This window comes from Mytilus galloprovincialis, chromosome 6 (genome assembly GCF_965363235.1).
Source record: "Mytilus galloprovincialis chromosome 6, xbMytGall1.hap1.1, whole genome shotgun sequence".
NCBI lineage: Eukaryota > Metazoa > Mollusca > Bivalvia > Mytilida > Mytilidae > Mytilus > Mytilus galloprovincialis.
In genome coordinates this window covers 49,636,546-49,651,167 of record NC_134843.1, presented here as the reverse complement: position 1 = coordinate 49,651,167, position 14,622 = coordinate 49,636,546, and the positions used below count along the sequence as shown (strand labels likewise).

Below are 14,622 nucleotides of genomic sequence, written 5' to 3'. Positions count from 1 at the left end.
TCAGTATTCCTTTCTCATTTTCATATTCTAGTCCTGAATAAGCATCTGATTTGCTACTGGTTGTTGAACACCAAACCATTCATTTTGATTGGTTTTCTGAAAATCACTCCTGTATGCAAGGATTTAAAAAAAAAGCTGTACTTTACTCTAATAAATACACTAGAATGTGAGTTGATCGACGGTCAATCATGATACGATGATACTGCAGCAAAGTGGGAAAAATATCAATAATGTTCGGACATTAGATGCTTATTTATTGGAACGTAAATGCAAATCATTAACTTTGAAATGAATTGTAGAAGGACCACATTTCATTATGCTTTGAATACAAGGGAAAGCATATTATATAACAAACACTATACTAAATGCACAAATATTTATAACAAACATAGAAGATTTAAAGCACTTATTTGAAATAAAGACATCTTAATGAATGTTGGTTTGAATTCCGTACCGGTCCATGCGAGAAAATCAATCTTGCTTAAATGACCATCAATATATAACCATACTTAACATGTATCATGCATAAAGCTTTAAGTGGCAACATTTTTTTCAAAGTTCTCATTGCAAGTCATTTTTTCATATAGCATGTATAAATAAGGTAGTTGATGATGGAAGTGTTTAACGACCTTGACTGGCTTTACAGGTCTTGCACGGTCCGTATTTAGGTGGCTGCAAGAAAGAAAAGTGTTTAACGATGTTAACTGGCTGTTTTTATTTTTTATTTTTATTATCTTTATTCAATTCTTCAACATATATATATAACAGATATATTACATATTACACAAAACTATCACAAGGCAATTTTTTTAAGTATAATGACATATATATTTCATACATCTTGCATCACACAAATATTCATACAGATAGATGCTGACTGGCTGTACAGCCCTGGTCGTTACGGTTGGCAGGTGATTGAGGACGTCTTCCTATCTTTTATATTTCTAAGTGGCAGATAACAATTGGTCTAGATATTTCATAAAATGTGCAAATTTTGAGAGTAGTATCAAATTCACTTGTAAATTCATGTTGAGATAGAAAATTATGTGTTGTTTTTTTATATTTTTGGCTGTTTTTAGAAAAAAAGCACACTATTTTTGTTTGTTTCATATTTTCCCCCCAACTTTGCCACTTAAAGGGAGATAACTCAGATAAAGTAATTTTTATAACAGAAAGTGTTGTGAATGCACCTATTTCAATATGAAGAAAGAAAAAAATAAGAGCTATCTTCTCACATTTTATCTTAAAATTTTGTTGTGTAGTTTTCTTTTTATCCCATACAATTGGATTTTCCATCCATAATCTATACACAATCTTGTAACTTTGCACAACCTGTTAGTGTAGCGAGAAAAAAGTCTGGTAACCAGACTTTTTATTATATATTGGATAAGAAGCATGATTAAAACTACATTCCCCCATTCACCTTTATTAAAAAGAAGAAATCGAGTACTCTGCAAAAAATGAAAAACAATAACATATGATAATTTTGTATAAAAAAAGGCACACATTCATAAATGTGACTGATGTTTTATTACCATAGATATATCGAACAGTTTCAGAAAAGAAAAAAAAAAACAAAATTAATCAGCAAACGATACAACAGAAATAGAAAGGACGGAAAAGGAAAAAAAAAAGAAGCGAAGAAATAGTTTGTAGTGAACACGGGAAGTTAATGTAGGTAGATGTGGTTGAAGGAGAAATACTTTATGGTTTATGTACAGCCAAAGTACATGTTTTTCTATTTTTGGAAAAGAGAGACGAAAGATATTAAAGGGATATTCCAACAAGAACAGACATTACATTTTTTGGTATAATTGTTTGACTTTTCGTAATTTGTTCTTCCAGAAAAATAGGATCACTTAACAAAACACACGATTTAAAGACGGGACTGATTTTGCAAAGAATATAGGTTTAAGCATATAATATGCGATAGGAAATTTATTTGAAAAATATAATAAATGAAGAAGATGTGTTGCTTCCGTAATTCCGTAATTCCGTATAACATATATGCAAAACAGAATCATTGGATGGACAAGTGTCTCATTGGCATCCATATCACATCTTTTTATATCTGTCGTTGTACCTTTTTCTTTTTTTTTTTGCTGTACATGTTGAAACTGTATCCAAAAAGAGGGACAGTCAAACTCATAAATCGAAAATAAACTGACAACGCCATGGCTAAAAATGAAGAAAAAGACAAACATGCAAACAATTGTACATATGACACGGGATCATGTAATGGGTTTTAGGTACGAACTGGTTTCCTAAAAATGTTATCTATCTATTATGGGTTAAAAAAAGGCGAAATTCAATACCAGATAAGCCATGGCAGAAAAGTTTGATTTGCAAATAAAACGGGAACTCTTAGACTCGTCATTTGACGGATATAAATTGTCGTTAGATAGTCTTCCTACATACAGCCTTCAACTTGGAATTGGTAAATTGCTTCATGATTTTTTGCATAGTATTAGTACATTTGATCGGTGAAGTGTACTTGTAGCCCATGCTCATGCTGATCAAGCCTATTTACGACGTACGTCACGTAGCATCTTAGAAAGGCGCCACAGCAAAATTAAAAATACAATTTTAAGACGCCTTACGGTCGTAAAACTTTCGAGCATGATTTTTGTACTCAGACTCGAAAATCAACCAATCAAATTGCTGGATTTTCATGTTTCGAGCATGATTTTTGTGCTCCGAGCACTGAGTAAAGTTTTATGCCTTATGGTAGAGTCGGTGAGTTTCAAACTTGGTTCGTTCGCCCTGAAACATCCCAGTCCAAGAAAAAAATTAAAAGAGCGCTAGTGATAGATCCTTGTATTACTCGCTTGGCTTTATAATAATTAATAACTATATTTCTGATCTAATTTTCTATTCTATCAACTGCATCTATATATTTACACTACAAATTTACAACTCTCAGTCTATGGCTACACGTGCTGATCTTATCTATCAAGTCATGAATATGCATTAGCTATGTAGGCGTGTCAAGATCGTATCATACGCGATAATGACCAGCCAGTACACACTGCAGCTCTGCACTGTTTGATTTCATTAACCAGTATTAAAAAGATAAATATAACACTAGCCTTGACAGACGTCATAATTATTTGGACTACTGTTCGCCCTTATACCATGTATAAATGTTCATCCAGGGTCCATTCGCCTTGATTTTTATTTTTTTCTGATTAAGTTGTCTAGTCGCATAATTTTAAGTATTTTAAACAAAATATGTTAAAGTTTGTTGAAAAATTGAGAAAATATTTATATTGCCGCAATCAATTTATCTCAGTTACAAATCGACCAGGTATGAAATGACATGCATTCCAGTAAAATTTGACATGACAATTTAATTTTGAACCCTCTTGTTGCCAGCTGTTTTTCAGGGTTGCATTTCATATTTGACGGAAAATATGACCGCTCGACGTTTGTGACGTGACATGCCAAACAATGACGTCATTCTATATATGACATCATGCCGTAATCACAGTTACATTTTAGAGCCATTGTAGAACCATATTACACTTTTTAATTTTGTTTTTTTTATTTTGAAAGAGGTACAGCAATGATGAGAAGCTTGCATAAATTAAAACATGGACATATGTGTCCCTCCGGCACAGTCGGTGTGGACACATGTGTCGCTCCGGCAGCAAGAGGGTTAAGAAACTGAATGATTGACATCACAATGAAAAAGGAATTGTTGCTTGCCGTCAGCATACATAAAAAAGTTCAATCTGAAACTTTTAACAGCATTTTCCCCAATATCTATACTACAATGTACTTAAGGAAGAGACTGTTTTCATTGAGCCATAACTTCTCTGAAACCATACAAAGTGAGAAGTATTTGTGATATGACGCATTAATGAATTGTTTTGTACTTTCTAAATGGTCTTTGACACAATCTTTATTCCACAGAACACTCCAATTTTTGTGAAAATATCCAAATTCTAAGACCGTTATCGATTCTTGACTGATACCCTTTCCTACATGCTCAGTCAACATACTGCTGTGAATACTATTTTTAACACTTTTCCATTTGTACCATGATTTCGTGGGCATCTGCTAGTAAAAATTAACTGTAAGAATAAAAAGACTTGTCTTTTTTTGTTTCATCCAGTTCTCTGTAAAATAAGATTTATTGCATTCTTCAACTAAATTCTAAGTGATATAAATAAAAGAATTAGAGTAATGATTATTTGTAACAATTCTTCCAGGTATAGAGAAGGTGGACCTTACAGACGGTCAGTATTCCTACCATCATGCTAAGATCCTTGGACAACACAATCATTTAGCTTTAGATCCTTGGAATCAGCAGACGGTATATTATATAGATCAGCTATGGCGCATCAACAAAGCCTTCATTGCAGTAAGTAAATGGTTACATTTGTTTAACTTTTTTATTACAAATTATTTTAATTAGAAGTCTGAGGGTAATGTTTAGGAGTTATAAGAACATGTGAGACTTTGATCTGGCTGAAAGGAACCATGAAAGTATAAAAAAAGTGTGCTTTCTTGAAATCATAATAACTTATCTAACATTTTTGTCAATTCTTCAAAAATAACAATTATAATCATGATAATAGATACACACAATAATTTTCGATTTAAATATATATATATGTAATCAGGGGTTCAAATTAGTGTTGGTCAAACGTTGGAGACCTGTCTTTTCTAGAAGGGGACTTTTCATTTTTGAATAACAAGTCAAGGACCTACAATTCTTTACTCTGATATACAGGAACACTGAATTTCTTATGGAGGACCTTTCAAATGGTCCTGGACCTTTCACTATTTAATGCAAATTTGAACCTCTGATAGTATGGACATAAACATGATGAAGGGAACTGATGAAGCCCCTCTCAGAATCAATCAGGAAAAAAGAATGTTGTAATGTAACCAAGCCAATATTGAAAAGTTTATGCACTTATTCAGTATTCTGTCAAATGAATAATTGTAAATGTGACCATATAGTGATATAATCTTCTTGCAGTTATGTTACATAAAGTAATCAGCAAACAATCTATCAATAAAGAATAACTCATTATACATGTATCTTCTTCATACTTATTATTAATGTGGTACATGAAGGTGTTATTAATTTGCTAAGAAGGTTTATGGTAATTTAAATTAACCCTGATACATAGATATAAGATGTGGTATGAGTGCCAATGAGACAACTCTCCATCCAGGCATCCAAGTCACAATTTGTAAAAGTTAACCATTATGATTATATATAATAATAATAATAATAATAATAATAATAAATTCTTTATTTAAAGAGGGTAAACACAGTTACAAATACTAATCTTCCCTGAGGCCCTCAAATAGAATGAAATTCAAAAAAGTGTGGCTGTGGCCATTGATTGACACATTAAATTCATCCATTGACTGGGACAATTTAGGTGAACGTTTGTATGTAACGACCACTGCTCACTATGTACTTTTTAAAGACACTTAAACTATGGGGTCACCAAAGGTTCTCAACACCTTAATAAAGTAATTCGAAAAATTAATCAGAAATAACACGATGTTTTGATTTATATCAATTATATAAATCAAAACATAAAGGTTATTCCTGATTAATTTTTCGAATTATTTTATAATTAAAGGCGTTAAGAAACCTTTGGTGACCCCACAGTTTAAATGTCTATCGTAGGTACGTCGTGAACAGTGGTCGTTACAGACAAACGTTCACGTAAATTGTCCCAGTAAATGGATGAATTTAATGTGTCAATCAATGGCCACAGCCACACTGTTTTGAATTTCATTCTACATGTATACAATACAAAAAACAAAAAAAATAATAATAAGAGAAAAAAGCAAACATACAACATATAAACACAAATGTAGACATAATAGTTCAATGTACATGTACCATGAATAAAAGATATAAAACAGTTACAGATTGCATGTAGTAAATAGATATAATATACAAATCATTAAAATCATACATTCTAAGAGTAATACATGTAGTTGCAATCATTTCAGACTGAATATTGGGACTGTCTCAAGTATTGTTTTATAATTTGTTTAAAAGAATAAGTGTTTTGCACTTTACCTATTTCATATGGTAGTCCGTTCCATAAAACTGATCCAGAATAAGCAAAATATTTTTTAAACAGTTCAGTTTTTGGTTTTGGAACTATCAAATTACCTTGAGTAACACCCCTTAAGGCATAAGGATTATTAACAGATATAAGTTGAAACTTTTGAGATAGGTACTGCGGTGCTTCTTTCCGCATACATTTAAATAGCAATAAACATTTGTGGTATTTGATTCTGTTTTCTACTGTCATCCATCCAAGTTGTTTAAATAAGGGGGCTGATGGGGATAATGGGTCTGCATCAAGAATTAATCTTGCTGCTCTTTTTTGAAGTTTTAATATTCTTACTATCCCTTCATTTTTACATTCTCCCCAAACAATACAGCAGTAATCGATTAGAGGCAGAATATACCCATTAAAATATGCTTTCCAGTCATTAATATCCAAAAATTTCTTTAATTTAGAAAGAAGGTATATTCTTGATGAAATGTTAGCACAAATTTGATCAATCTGATTTTTCCAGCTAAGTGTGCTGTTAATTTTAACAGGTCGAAGCAAGCTATAAAGGGCCCAAAAATGAGTAGCGTAAAATCATTCAAGTGAAAACCAACAGTCTAATCTATATAAAAACAAAAATACAAAAAGCACTTTATATGAACCATATCAACAAACGACAGTCATTGAACATCAGGTTCCTGAAACAACCTTCATGATTGAGTATAACATTATGTTTATAGTAAAAGCTTCATTGTAATGGCTATATATACAGCTGAATTAAAATTTGATAATTGTTCCAATTCAATTGCATAAACACTCTCTAAAAAAAAAATCATTTATTGTTTTAGGACATGCAATTGAACCAGACTGAATCCATTCTTCAAATCCCAGATTCAACCAATCAGAAACTAGTACCAGAAAGAGTCAATCTTTGTTTACAGTTTGTTTCAATGGAAATGGCAGTTGTGACTGATGGAGCTGGAAAGTTGCATCTAATAAATACAGGAAACAGAGGAGAAAGTTCAACAAAATGGACTGTAAGTCAAAGATCTTACCGAAAATAAAGTTATCTCCTCCTGGCCCATAAGTACAGTGATTAATTCCTTGCTGTCAATCAATTGGTAACCGTCATTTATGAAAGAAAAAATATCCTGAACCACTTGAGTCATTTTGGACTTTAAACATGATTGGCATCATTCTTAGATTTATTTCTGGTGTCTGATTACCTTGCCAATAAATAGTCATAATAACCTTAGTTTAAGAGAAAATACGTCTGTTATTGTAAAGCTTATGTGGACCAAATGTTGGTCAATTTGTCCTAAAATGTCCTTAGATGGAAATTGGATTGAAAAAATTGCATTCTCAAGTCAATATGGCCACTGTTTAATACTGTTTATAGAAACTTGTGCATTTAAAAAAAAATAAATAATGAAATGATTTACATATAGGGAGATCCTGGGGGCCTTTTGTGGGAAAAATTGGTAGATTATATAGGGAATCACTAAAGCATGACTTGGAGAGGGCCCCCTTTAGGTCAGTCAGCGGGCCTCCACTTATGAAAAGTTCTGGATCCACCACTGATTTATATAACTATTTGAACTACTTTTGGCAAAAGTGTAAATGGGACAATATCCCTAATGCGCCTTGAAATAAGGAACTCGAAAGTCACATGTAAACAAAAAATCTCTATGTAGTGATTTTTGACACTTTTCTATGATAAACAAGTGACTGAGCTTAACCATTTGTGTTAATTTAGAAAGTTGGGGAACACAGAATAAATGTGTAAAATCTATGGAGCTATTAAATGTGTTCAAAGTATTAAATTTTCAAAGAACTTATTGTCTTAAAAATGGGTTTTTTTACCACGAGGAGCCGCATCACAAAAGGATACTCAGGGTTTGCTAATTTACGGAAAAACTAATCTCATTGCATACCCTGAAAAATTTAACCACATATGTGAAAATGTCTCAGCTTCGAAACGAGCCTTCACACACATTCAAGTTAACGATATGGACTGAGCAACAGAAGAAAACGTTACCATTACCGCCTATGGAGAAACTAATATGCATCTTGACCCAGATGGTATAATTTTCTTGGCTCACACGGAACAGCAAGCTATAAAGGGCCTTAGAATGACTAGTTTAAAACAAATCAAACAAGAAACCCAACAGTCTAATCTATATAAAAAAAAACTATAAAACTAAAAACACGTATGAAGCACACCAACAAATGACAACCACTAAACAACAGGCTCCTGACAAAAGAAAGGTGCATAAAAATGCAGTGTGTTTAAACTTTTTAAAAGGTGCCAACTTTCATCCTTTCTTGTCCACTTGTCCATTTTTTACTTCTTTATTTGCTCAACTTTGTACAGTACTCTTTATTTTAATGTTTACAGTATAAACTTTTCATGTCTTCAGATTGTATACTCACATGATGTCTTGGATGACAGTAAGCCATTCAGTCTGACCTACACTGTTTACCACAGAGAGGGAGAAACCCACAGTGTAGAATGCCTGTGTTCATATGTTGTAGAAACAAATGAGGAGCAGAAAGAGAAATATAAAACTTCATTCCTCACTGTCTTAGAATGGATCTCTATTTCTTCTGGTAAAAAAAAGTGATTGCTTGAAAAATGTAATTATTGTGATAATTGCAGTGCAAATATAAGTATCATATACTGCTTACTAAAGATGGGGTATATAGATTATATATTATCTGATGTATGTCATTTCTTTCAACTCTAATGCACACCTATTTCAATCAAAGTAAACCTTTGTGAAATGATCCATGTTTGATTTCCACATATAATATTAGAAAGTTTTAATAAAATACTAGCACGCCATAGAGACTAATCAGACAGTAATACAAATAAATTTGTTGATGGATTACTGCTACATATGTACATGTTCATGATGTAATTTATAATACTGCAAAATACTCCATAGCTGTTTAGAAAGGTCAAACTTACGGTATCTTATATTCTTACTCTTGCAGAAGATAACAAGGCATGGTCATTAAAAAGACACAGAAGATTATATGGCAGGAAGCCATTTGATTATGCTGCTTTTGACCAATCAGGGGACTGCCTTATAGTTGCTGCTGAATCTGAGGTTGAGTTTGTGTATGACTCTGTTAAACCTGTTGTTGTTACTGAGAATGTAAATGTAAATGCAAGCAATACAGCACCTGGTAGGTTTATATGAAACATGAGCCTGATTTAAAAAAAAGTTTTAACAAAAAAAATAATAAGATTTGGGAAAATTTTGGAATAGACCAAAATAATTGTTTGGTTTGATATGGCTATGGCAATCAATACTGATACACACATTAGTATGAGCTTAAAAAATGAAAAGCAAATAGTCATAAGTCAGTGAAATTTAAATTTAATGTGTATACCAAGCATCAACAAAATAAAACAATTCTTTTATTCGATAAACAGTTTTCCTGACCTGTTGATTAATATTTTCATAATGAAATTGTGGTTTGTTTGTTCTCAGGATTTCAAAAAAAAATCTTAACAGTCCTGAAGACATCAAAAAGAAAGAATCTTTTTGCAGATTATTAAATAAGAAGAATAAGACTTGCCTACATATTGTCTTAAAATCATTCGGAGACACAAAATCCACCACAGAATCTTGTGCAATACAATATTTCTGCACTCTCAAAAAATGAATTTTGAAATTTAATGGTTTCTTGCAGAGAAATATCCTATCGCACTCAGTTAAGTGGTAAATCTATATTTATCATTCTGTTATATTTAAGTCTGCTTATTTCAGAATCTTGTCCTGAATACACATGGAACCAAAATGCAGAAGATGTCAACATCCAGTTTACTGTACCAGAAGGCACCAAAAAGTCTGACATCTATATGACCTTGACCCATAATAAGGTTAACTTTGGTATAAAGAATGGCAAAGTGTTACTGGATGGAATGTTACATGGTTTTGTAGACGTTGATGGTAGTACCTGGATAATGGAGAAACAAATGTAAGTGTACGGACTTATTCTGATGAATACAAGGTACCTTTTATACGCTTTTTATAAGGCAGCAAAAAAAATTTGGGATCGTATAATGGTATGACGTCGTCCTCGTTGTCGTCGTCCGAAGACACATTTGGTTTCCGGACAATAACTTTGGTTTAAGCGAATGGATCCCTATGAATTTTGATAAGAAGATTCAATACCGCAAAAGGTAGGCTTGGATTGATTTTGGGGATGATGGTCCCAACTGTTTAGGAAAAAGAGGGCCCAAAAGGGGCCCAAAACAAGCATTTTTATACTTTCAGGATAACAACTTGCTTATAAGTATTTCAATTGCTCTGAAATTGTACCACAATGTTAAATACCACAAGTTAAAGGTATTGATTCATTTTGGGGGTTATGGTGCAAACAGCTTAGGAATTAAGGGCCAAAAAGGGGCCAAAAACAAACATTTTTGTAGTTTCTGGACAATAACTTGTGTTTAAGTGTATGGATCTCTCTGACATTGTACCAGAAGGTTTCATATCACAAAAGAAAGGCTGGGAATAAATTTGGGGGTATTATCCCCATTCATGCATGAATTAAGGGCCAAAAAAGGGCAAACATGCATTTTTCTAGTTTCCAGGCAATAACTTGTGTTAGTTTAAACATATTTATTTATAGTGGATTGGGGGAAATGGTTTTTTTCAAAAATTTTCAAATTTCAAATTTTTGAAAAGTTTAAAGAAGAAATCTTTAACTCACAGTATTGTGTAATAGATATGCAAGATCTTGACATTTGTTTTGTGTAAGATACCTATATTATGTCAATAATCCAAATTCTGACAGTATCAAGCTTGATTATTGTGTCCAAATTTGTGCCAACTGTTTAGGGTTCAGGGTTCAACCGGTTGTATCAGGCTGCGCTCAGCGAAGCATTTGATTATTAATTACAAAGCATGCTCATTTAGAATTTCTGCAAATGGCAAATTTTCCTGTAAAATTTTAAAGGGCCTTACTGTAAAAATATTTTGCATTTATAGAACAGATTTTTTTACTCTGGTGCTATGCATGATTAAGTGTAGTGGGTCTGTTTCAGAAATCGAAGAAAATCCACTGTGACCCTGGATAATTATAAAATCACACTTTCTACACCGTACACATGGTACAAGTATTCTACAATTATGATGATTATCATTTAACATTGTGCTTTCATGATCTGATAAAAAAACCAATATGAATTATAGGCTGATAACAAAAAAAAATTATTTGAAAAAACTGAACACTTTTCATGCTATTGGAGTTGAATACAGATTAATGACAGGAAAAACATATAAACCACAATAAAAAATGTTTTTTCTTATTGTTAGAACAAATAGATATAAATTTTTATGAAAATAAACTTTAGGGGATCATGGGGCACACAGTAATATACATAGAATTATATTATTACAGGTTATTTAACCTCATTTAGCTGTTTTGAAAGCTCAATACTTAGGGCAAGCTAAGGAAGGCCTTTTTTGTAAGCAATAGTACATTGATTTATTTGCAGACATATGATCATGATACTATTATTGTAGGATTGAGTTAACACTAAGTAAACAAAGTGGGGAATCTTGGCAGGCTGTTGTTATTGGCAATAACAGAGGGGAGATGACTCTTGACCCTGCAGTTGTAGAAGAAATACATCAAAGATTAGCTGGTCTTACTTCTTATGAAATGGTAAGAGTTTGTATATATTGTAGAAAATGTTTACATCTTTTATTTTTATGCTGAAGCAATGAAGTATCTAAGAAGAAGTGCGGATTGAATAAGGAGTTTTGGTTGGCTCAAAAAATTAATTACACTTAAAAAGAAAGAAAGGGACTTCTCAGAAACAAATTGACATATAATGTAATAAGTATGTGAATATAAATGGTAATCACCACAGTAACAACATTCAATAAAATATTTACATCACATTTAGAACTTTAGTCTGTGGCTGAGTGGTCTATGTAGATCATTAACTGTATCACTAGCCTGTTAGCACTGAGGTTGTGAGTTCAGATCCAGCATGTGGTGCCACATGAAACAGACTCCGATCTTAATTAAATAGAATTTGGTTGCTGATTTATTGACAAGTATACCACAATTTATTGTATTCTCAAGTAAATAATATTTTGAAATTAATAAACATTTGTACACCAAACACCTGTTTAATAACCAATTAACTCAAGAGTAAACACATCAGTTATAAAGGAGAAGATGTGATATGAGTTTCATTTAGACATTTCTCCATCCAAGTCACAATGTCTAGAATAGTAAACCATTATAGGTCAAAATACAGACTTCAACACAGAGCCTTGGCTCACACCAAACAGCAAGCTATAAAAGGCCCCCAAAAAACATCACAGAGCCTTGACTCACACTGAACAGCAAGCTATAAAGGGCCCCAAAATAACTTTAAAAAAAATTGAAACAGGAAAAACAAAGGTTTAATCTATATGAAAATCGAGAGACACTTACATGTATGTACCTAACCAAGAAACAACAACCACCCAAAAACAGGCTCCTGACTTAAGACAGGTGCATAAAAACGTGTCTGGATTTAAACATTTAAACTTTTACCCTAACCTGAGACAATAAATTAGTGCATAAATTACAGCATAAGACACACTAGTAAATATCAATTGAAATGGCTTAAATCGATCAAAAAGACTTTTAAACAAAAACAAAAAAATACACTGAAAAAAATAAGTTTGATCTATAACACAATATACATACAATATTAAAACGTACTGGTAGGTGCCTATTACTGGTTGTAATAAAAAAAAATATAATGCATTTAAGTTACAGTTGCTTACATCCGTTAGGACTCTTGTGGTTATTTATCTCATTGGTAATCATACCTTTTATTATTTTATTCTTATATTTAACTTTTCAAGTTGTAATTTCAGAATCCAGATCCAGAAAAGACCGATAATCAGCCATTTAATGCACAACAGTTAGAGGAATGTGATGCTTATCCTGATGATGGCTTTGGTTTGTTAAGGATTGATGGGAATTCACATAAAATTACACACAAGGTTGGTTATAACAGTGTTTTAATAATGACAAACAGAAGTATGAACATGAATGGAAAAAACAAATAAACAGATACTGTGATATATAAACATAATTTATATTTTTTGGTAAAATTGTTGATTTTATAGAATTTGTTACTATATAAATTATTGACAAATCATGTATAATAACAATGTCAATGCACATGAGACACATTTCTGGAACAGTGTAACTTTTCTTATTTATTTGAGAGCTTAAAAACCAAAAGGGCCTAATCAGACCACCCACACATTGTCTTTAGTCGGCATTCTTTGTCCAATGATGTTGTTTCCTTAGTGTCATGTAAAATGATGATTATTCTGTTTTCAGACAAACCTTGGTAGTCACCAATGGTTATTCCAATCAAGACTGGAGATTGACCAGCCACCAGCTTTGTGTCTGAGACATGATGTCGATGGATTAATGATTCAACCTCAAAACACTGTGAAAGAAAGTGAAACACCTTGGCATCACACAGCAACATTCAATGCATTTGGATATGTGCAGGCTTCTAAACAACAAAGACGATTTTCAATCTGTGCTCCAGATAGTTCATATGTTGCCATTTGTGACTGTGTTCGACACATTTATATATATAGGCAGCCTACAGCAATTCTTTCTCCATTGAGAAACAGAAAAACAGGACAGGAAGTTGGTGCTGTTGCCAAGCAACAATTGGTTTCATTAGATGCTATTAACAATATTATTGGTATTCAAGTGACTAATGATTATATTTTTGTTACAACTGAAAATAAACTGTATTGTATCACAGTGAAATCAGCTGTAGTGTAAATAAAAAAACATATGAAATTTTAATGTTATTTATTTTGTTACTAAGAAATATATGTTTTATATGATGATATTTTATATGAAAAATTAGGTAGATTCTAAGGAGCAATAAAAATGCTAAATTTAAAAAGGACAGATAACACAAGGAGAAAAGATTTAAAAAAAATACACAACACAATCAAAGCCGAATATTTAACCAACCCAAACAAAAGCAGGTTTATTATTAAACACATTGGAATATTAAATTAATAAAGTTACAATGAGTTAGCTTAAATCATTTCAGATTTGTATTAAGTTTTATATGCATCTAGATCTTGTTAAACTGCATCTGAATATTAAGAAAAAAATCTATATGATTCTTGCATTTTGGTTTCTAGATTTAAATTCAACCAAAACAAGTGTGAAGTATGTATATTTATATGTAAAATTGAGAATGGAAATGGGGAATGTGTCAAAGCGACAACAACCCGACCATAGGGCAGACAACAACAAATGTATAGAATGCATTTTGCTTAATGATAAGATTTTAACATCCTTGTCCTCTGGTTTCTAGTGGTTTCTTGTTTGCAATCATACTACAATTGTACATTTTATTTCTACAAAAAAGCAACAAAATATGATTTTTATCTCTTTAAATATCAATTTTTAATAATCATTTTAACAGATTTTTAAAAAAAATTACTCATAATTTATTTACAGTTCTAATACATGTAATAGTACATAATTTATTTAGGGGTATACTATGTAT

General features: G+C 32.0%; 1 protein-coding gene across 1 annotated transcript; it reads left to right on the top strand.

The window, feature by feature from the left end:
• Positions 1-2,282: 2,282 nt before the first annotated feature.
• Positions 2,283-13,901, top strand: LOC143079790 (nudC domain-containing protein 1-like). The gene is made up of 9 exons (XM_076255382.1): positions 2,283-2,437; positions 4,215-4,366; positions 6,890-7,078; positions 8,462-8,651; positions 9,039-9,233; positions 9,821-10,031; positions 11,585-11,726; positions 12,941-13,069; positions 13,416-13,901. The coding sequence occupies exons 1-9, from the start codon at positions 2,326-2,328 to the stop codon at positions 13,875-13,877; spliced, it is 1,782 nt and encodes a 593-aa protein (XP_076111497.1). The 5' UTR covers positions 2,283-2,325; the 3' UTR covers positions 13,878-13,901.
• The last annotated feature ends 721 nt before the right edge of the window (positions 13,902-14,622 follow it).

What these genes read in the sequence shown, in the direction of transcription:
- LOC143079790 (XM_076255382.1), top strand. Translation starts at nt 2,326, where the DNA reads ATGGCAGAAAAGTTTGATTTGCAAATAAAACGGGAACTCTTAGACTCG. An exon ending in TGGATAATGGAGAAACAAAT is followed by an intron (nt 10,032 to 11,584) that starts GTAAGTGTACGG and finishes CTATTATTGTAG; the next exon opens with GATTGAGTTAACACTAAGTA. An exon ending in CACATAAAATTACACACAAG is followed by an intron (nt 13,070 to 13,415) that starts GTTGGTTATAAC and finishes TTCTGTTTTCAG; the next exon opens with ACAAACCTTGGTAGTCACCA.